This window comes from Limulus polyphemus, unplaced genomic scaffold, assembly GCF_000517525.1.
Source record: "Limulus polyphemus unplaced genomic scaffold, Limulus_polyphemus-2.1.2 Scaffold2409, whole genome shotgun sequence".
Lineage (NCBI taxonomy): Eukaryota > Metazoa > Arthropoda > Merostomata > Xiphosura > Limulidae > Limulus > Limulus polyphemus.
In genome coordinates, this window is record NW_013668019.1 from 30,337 (window position 1) to 37,306 (window position 6,970).

The 6,970-nt window shown below is 32.5% G+C and overlaps 1 protein-coding gene across 4 annotated transcripts in view; it reads left to right on the forward strand.

Annotated features, from left to right (window-relative positions):
• The window catches only part of LOC106466878 (E3 ubiquitin-protein ligase rnf213-alpha-like), a 94,617-nt gene that overhangs the window by 29,780 nt on the left and 57,867 nt on the right, over nt 1-6,970 (forward strand). For all 4 annotated transcript variants that reach the window (XM_022394946.1, XM_022394945.1, XM_022394948.1 and 1 more), the window contains exons 8-10: nt 2,602-2,850; nt 3,766-3,865; nt 6,372-6,567. In XM_022394946.1, coding sequence (XP_022250654.1) covers nt 2,602-2,850; nt 3,766-3,865; nt 6,372-6,567 — 545 coding nt within the window. The remainder of the gene's footprint in view (nt 1-2,601; nt 2,851-3,765; nt 3,866-6,371; nt 6,568-6,970) is intronic.

A 6,970-nucleotide genomic window follows, 5' to 3' on the forward strand; every position in this document is an offset into this window, starting at 1 on the left:
GGTCTTCTCTCAGTTCCTGTTTGATGTTTTCTCACTCTGCGGTATATATTCTTAATTCTTGTTGGTGGATGACCCAGTTTGAGGTCTCAGACACTTTCTGTACATCCCAATTTGTCTGTCCATCTTCTGCTTCCTTCAGCTCATCCACAATGGTAAAAAATTTAGTTATTCAGTTGCCACTCCTTCCTTTTGGGTTGTCTGTGTCCTCATATATTTTATTGGTTCTTTTGAGCCTTTGCTCAAAGGTTGCATTCCTGAGGCCTATTGTTCTTCTACAATGTGAATATCTGGCCACTTCTTTCCACTTCCAACATGGCTTCCTATGTTGTAACCTCTCTTCTCCTTCAGGAGTTGTCTCATTTAGGATTACTAGTTCAGCTTTCCAGTTCTGTCTCATCACCACTCTGTATCTCATTCACTGAGGTGACTTTCTCACTTTGTATGCAGGACAGACTCAGCCTTTCTTTGTATGCGTTTGAGCCATAGAGCTTTTGATACCAAGGCTCTAATGTCTCCTTAATTTCTTGCACAAGAGGATCTGTCTCTTTTTTGGGGACTATTTGTTCTCTTGAGTTCCTTGTTTCTATTGGATCTATCACTGGTGTCTCATTCAGTGGCTTGTGGTTTGTAAAAGCAGTTATATTGAATGATCCATTGTCTTTTTTCCCCTCACTGTCTTGGTAATTCACTCAAACCCAAACGACCCTGGAAGTCCCTCCCACCCCATCTTGCGTCTGTTCAGAGCCCTCCTCTGTGGGCTCATTCCACTCACATATGTGGGTTTCCATATCGGTGTTGAGTACAGCAAAGTTGGAACATTAAGTGTTGCTTTTAGCTTGACCACAATAAATTCTCCAAACAAACCTTTCCACCAATGCCTCAGTTTAAATAGAGTGTATTTCTGGACATCTGATCTATTTTTAACATTTAGCCTTTTGAGATGTTTCTCTGTTTCATCATTCTTGTGGTTTTGGCTGCTCCACAGGCTTACTATATTTTTCTGTCTGGTCTTCCTATCATAATCCATTTAGACACTCCTCTGTCATTTCTTTCATCCCTCAACAGGGAGGCATTTGCTCCAAGTATCTCTGTTTTTTTGGCTTTAGACTTTTTCTTTTTGGAAGCATGACCACTGTATTTGTTTGTTAGTTATCATGTTTCAGAAGCTCAAGCCCTGGATGTGTATTTACTGTATAACATAAGCCTGGAACCTTTCCACAGGTGTGTGCCTTCCCTAATACCTTGCTGGTGCTTGCTGTCATTATTTGCATAGTCTATCATTTTTGGACATTATGCAAATTTGATATTTCATGTTCAGTCCAAGCTCCTTTTAAACATTCTCCCCACACAGATTCCTCACTCAGATTTTCTTCTATTGGAATAAGAGAGAACCCATGCTTCTCCAGTCTCAAGCTGCTGGGGTGGTCAGTGTGAAGAATTCCCCATTAAGACGATTTAACACCACTTACATGAGACTGAGTGGATGCAAATCTTGATGGGAAGTAAGGCTGGCATATTCTTTGAAGTGTAGTACAGACCATCCCACTGTGTTATTTATCATCCAAGCCATTCCCATTGGCTGTTTCAGCTGCTTTGGTCTTGTGTTCACTTTGGAAACAAATCTTGGATGTTTTTCTTTGCACTTGATTATTATGGTAAGTATTTCGTGTATGTACTTCTCTAATACCGAATGGCCTGACTTACTACCCCATCAACAATACACACAGTTCTCAAATGACTGCCTCTGAAATAATGAGATAGCAGCCAGTTGAGCAATTTTACATTACACCTACCTGTGATACTTTTGAACCAAACTAAAGATTCTTTTGACAATATCTTTTGCTTTACCACTTCTCATTGGTGAAGAGTATTCTCTACTTCAGATGGATGTAGTTAGGGGGTTTCCTGCTGAGTGATGCCCCACTAGGCAACACCCCCTCCCCAGTTGGTGACATATTCCAGGGGCTTTCCCTTTCCAATGCTGTGTTTTCAGAAAGGAGCTAATATTTTTAATCTGCATCAGCCCATCCACCATCTTCAATGTGGGATTCTAGCTCTCTTGTCCAGAGGTTAACTGGCATTTCTGAAGCTAACATTTTCTTTGCCTGAAAGTAAATTTTAGATAGCTACTTACCTCTGCATAACCTCTCACTCTTCCTCCCCATTTCCAATACATTTTGTTTGTCTCATAAAGAATGAGTCTTTGTTCAAATGCAAATGCATATGGAATTTATTGCACATGGAGAATGTGTTCTTCTCCTCTTGATGGAGGGCTATAGTCTAATGATGATAATATCATCATAGGCTGATACAGAAAGTTTTGACACTTTTATGGGTGGGAGCTTTGTTCTTGCAAATGAAATCATTTTTTATAAATGCTTACAGAAGTTTCACTCAAATCAAATGTGTTTAAACTCTATAGTTTTGAATTTATTAAAGAAGTTTTTTGAGGTTGGTTGTTGTTTAAGGTTACATGCACTTTTGATTAGAATTTTCGTATATAAGCCTACTTAAAGATCAGTAAATGAGCTCAGTAGCCAAGTCCTGTAACTTTTAATGAAACCATTTAACAAAAATATGATTTGATTTTTTGCAATATAGAGAAGCTGTTGAACGACACGGCAAATTCCGCCAGCGGTGCAACTTGTTTTTCATTGAGGTTTTATCACGATATTGTTTCTCTGGAAATTCTCCACCTGATGATACAGTTATTAAAGAACTGATCCGACTAATCACAGTTAATAAGAATGAAAACCTACAAACTCGGAATATGACTGTATTTGATGTAGACTATGTAGATCCAACACCTGTCATTCGATCTTATTTGTTGAAATTGCTATTGCCATACAGGTAAGTTAAGCTCTTAAAAGATAAGAGTTTAAACACAAATCATTGAAAAAAGGGGAGTATAAATTAAATTGGATAGCATTTATTGATTCTAACTTTGTTGTTATTGTTATATGATTATATTGGTATTTTTGTAGTCAGGTTTATGCTGAAATATTGTACGTAATATAAACTCAATCTAAAAAAATTATTTTAGTGTTTTTTTTTGTGTGTGTTTTACATTGTCTCATTGTGTACACGTTACAGACCTTACCAGTATGACACTTTACCACTGTAAATTATCATTTTCTCTAATTTAACCTACTACTTTTAATGTGCACACATTATAATTTGTGCAGGTTATGCAAACATTGATTTATTCCATAAAGTTGTAATGTAATTGAACCATATTTTAAACTTATGTATCAGGTTTGTTGAAGGACACTGGCTTGAGACATAGTTAACCTATTAACTGTTGATTTGCCATATAGGGTATGTTCCACCTCTGGCAGTTGAATGCAAGTATGCTATATACAGTGTATGGCTTGCAAAAATTACTCACTCATTTAAAGCAGCCACAGACAAAGAGTTAAAGAATAACTTTTCTATTTGGTTGCTTTTGTAATTTTTTGTCTGGAAACTAAGTGTTGATGTTGTTTAGATCATGCATAATAGAATAAGAAAGTATAACAATAATCAAATCTACAACACTACTTGTATTTATCATGTCATATTTTGTAGATATCTTCCATGTCAAATTAGTTAATAACAAGTTGTGCATTGTTTTGTTTTTTTAATTCAAAACTTTATAATTTTACAACTATTAGAAAATTATGTTTCCACACACACACACACAATTATCATCATATTGTCTTGTTTTTTCTGTAACATCATTTTCTGTTTACATTATGAATTACTCATGATCAATTTATACTGTAGAAACTCGTTGGAACATCACTTGAATGATTTTCTCCAGGAATCGTACAAAATAATTGGTCAGGATGAAGAACTGAACATACTGGTCCTTGACTCACTGGAGGTAGGTTCAAGCTTTCTGTAAATACAAATAAATAGTATATGATAAAATATACAATTAGTGGTAATTTACACTTTGAATGTTTCTAAAAAACGAAATATCAAGCTTTAATGATATCTATTTAGTGAGAACGAAACATGATGATTTTTTTGCCTAATATTATATCATGGAGCATTTGAATGAATGGTTTGGTAGAATCCTTAGTCAGAATTTAGTAATTAGTAAAGGAATTGATTTAAATGCATAATAATAAAAAAAAAAAATCTAGTAAACTTGTGATTTCTCATTTTATATCAATATCATGGATTATTCTTTCGATATGAACTTGGTATCTCAGTAGCACTGCATCACTCATCTTGAAAATTTACCTCGTGAAGTTCAGTGAATTAATTGTTCACATCAGTATTTCATAGAAGAACATACCAAGGTATTGAGAAATAAGTTAAGAAGGATATTTCTTGTATTAACTACATTTATTTAACACAAAAAGCATGTTTTGACACTACAGGATGAAATTTAACACAATATACATAAACAAAAGCTAAGTTCATTATTAGATATTTTATTTAAGGAGTTTTATGTTTTATAATAATATATAAAAAAATTATATTTTCTGCATTCTTTACAAGTTTCGAGTTAGCAGGAGCAAAGGGGGATTTCACATGGGAATATTAATTCTGGGAGCTTAGTCCTCCAAAATAAATTTTACAGTATTTGGATATAGTATAGTACTTTACTGATGTAATAGCTGTTGTATGATTACAATCCAAAAAACTTCCTTACATTGGTATAATGACATACATGGAATAGTCTTATGATATGAATGGTAGCATGGTTAGTAAAAAAACCATACTAAGTGGAACAAACTGTCAAAGTCTTGATACTAGAGAAACTAGTTTCGAAACAGATGTGCATTGTCTTCAGTTTCGCAATGTCTTCTGGGAAGAAAACTAGTCAAGAATGCCACTGTAATTTTGGAATTTTGAATTCTTTTAAGGACACAGGAGGACAAGAAATTGTGTAACTTAAAGTGATTTTGGGAAATGTTTTAATTAGGCAAACGTTTGATTAAGCAACTTTCAATGATTTGTCTTTTTATATAGTTATCCTTTTTATATAAAATCCTTGTTGATTTTTAGTGGATTTGATGTCCAGAACTTTTCGTGCAAAGAAGAGATTGTATTGTTTGTGTTTCCATATATAATTTAATTTTTTATTTTATTTTATGTCAACATAACGTGAATAGTGGGGCAGAATATAACTATGCTAACCTTTTTAATTTGGATATGTTAATTTCATATTTACTACAGTAATAATAAACTTTAGTGTGAATTATGAATGTATTAACTTGTTTCGCTAATTTGGTAATTTATGATGTGAATAAAGATAGTTAAAAAACCCTCCCCTGTTTTTGCCCTCCCAAATGAAACTCTTGACAAGTCATCGCCTATGGTATTATTACTTTTATTATAGACTTTAATGCATCATATATATCCACAAGTCTTCAAAAATTATTTCAGTAAGCACAGTTTATTTAATTGGATATGTTGAAGTGTGTGGTGTTGTGTCAAAATACCTTTAAAATTTTGATATGTAGTTAGTTCGTCTTGAACAACTGAACCAATTTTCCTTATTATTATTATAATCTTTGGGCTTCCATTTTGCCCACACTATATTTTGAATAGAATACATGAGTTGAAATATTTTGAACACATAAATTATCAGTTCTAACCAGTAACTAATCTTATTTGAAAGTATGAGCTCTTTTCTCATGGCATTTAAATTTCAACTGGTTAACTGTGGCAGCTACTGACTTTTGTAAATCCTGGTGCACTATGGGATTTATATGAAAATTTGTTAGGTAGGTTTGGTGCCTACCACTTTTTTATAATACAGTGGATATTATAGTATACCAGTTTTTTGTTCAGTTATTTAAAAAAATTAATATCTTTTCAAAAGAAACTTGTTTGAAAAAGGTATGAGAACTATTTATATATTTTTTTTTCAATAATTAAAATTTTCTAATTCAATAGCAAATTGGTTTTTAAGAGAATATTTGAATATCAGTTAACTTTAAAATGCAAAACATTATTTGCTACTAAATGTTCATGTTTGTATTGGATTTGCAGAAGTATTGTTAGTAATAAATAACTATAAATGTAAACAAAGCAGGAATAAGAACTGTAGAAAATGATTAACTAAACATACAAAACTTTTATACAGTGAACTGTTTTAAAACATTTTATGTACAAATAGTTGCTATAATGCACTTAGTCTTGATTCTTAGGGCAAAGACATTACAAATACTCTTATTGGACAACAAAGTTTTATCTTAATGTATAAACTATACTAGTCTACATGTACTATGCGAAGAACGTCCAGTTTTTGTATACTATTTGTGTACAAGGAGATGCCTTTAGCTAGTATCAAATAATTTAATGTATTTGAATGTTGATGATGTGAATTTTGTGTTTCTTTTTTTAAAGTAATGTAAATATTTTTGCAACAGGATTATATTTCCACCTTTCCTCTTCATTCATCTGAGATGGAAGCAAAGGCTCTACAAATAGCTGTCTCTTTACTGCAAAAATTCAGTTCATACAATGAATGTCAGGAACTAAACTTATCTTTCTTAGAAGCTGTTGCATCCATCCGTTTTTCTCTACGAGTGTATGCTTTTGTTCTATATAAAAACTATAACTCAAGTGAGTTCCTAATTTGATCAAGTGTTTTTTTATTTATAATTTGACAGAACTTGTATCAAGTTATATTTTGTCTTTGAAATAATGCAGTTATATAGCTTTTAATTGTTTTAATTGTAAATATTAACCAAGTTGAGTTTTCCTGAAATACACATGAGTCTAACATATTATATTCATGATATTTTATTGTCTTTTTGTAACTTTCCTTCATATTGTTTCCAAAGCAACATGTTTGGAAGAGGAAACAAAAATTACCAAAAATAATTAACACTTGCCATGGGCAGATCAAAGTGTGCACGTCACAACTTTTTACACTTATATTCAAAATTTAATTAAACTACTTTAATTTCTTATAGTATTTTGGCACTTGTGTATAAAGTTAAAATCATAAATAATATTCGACGTT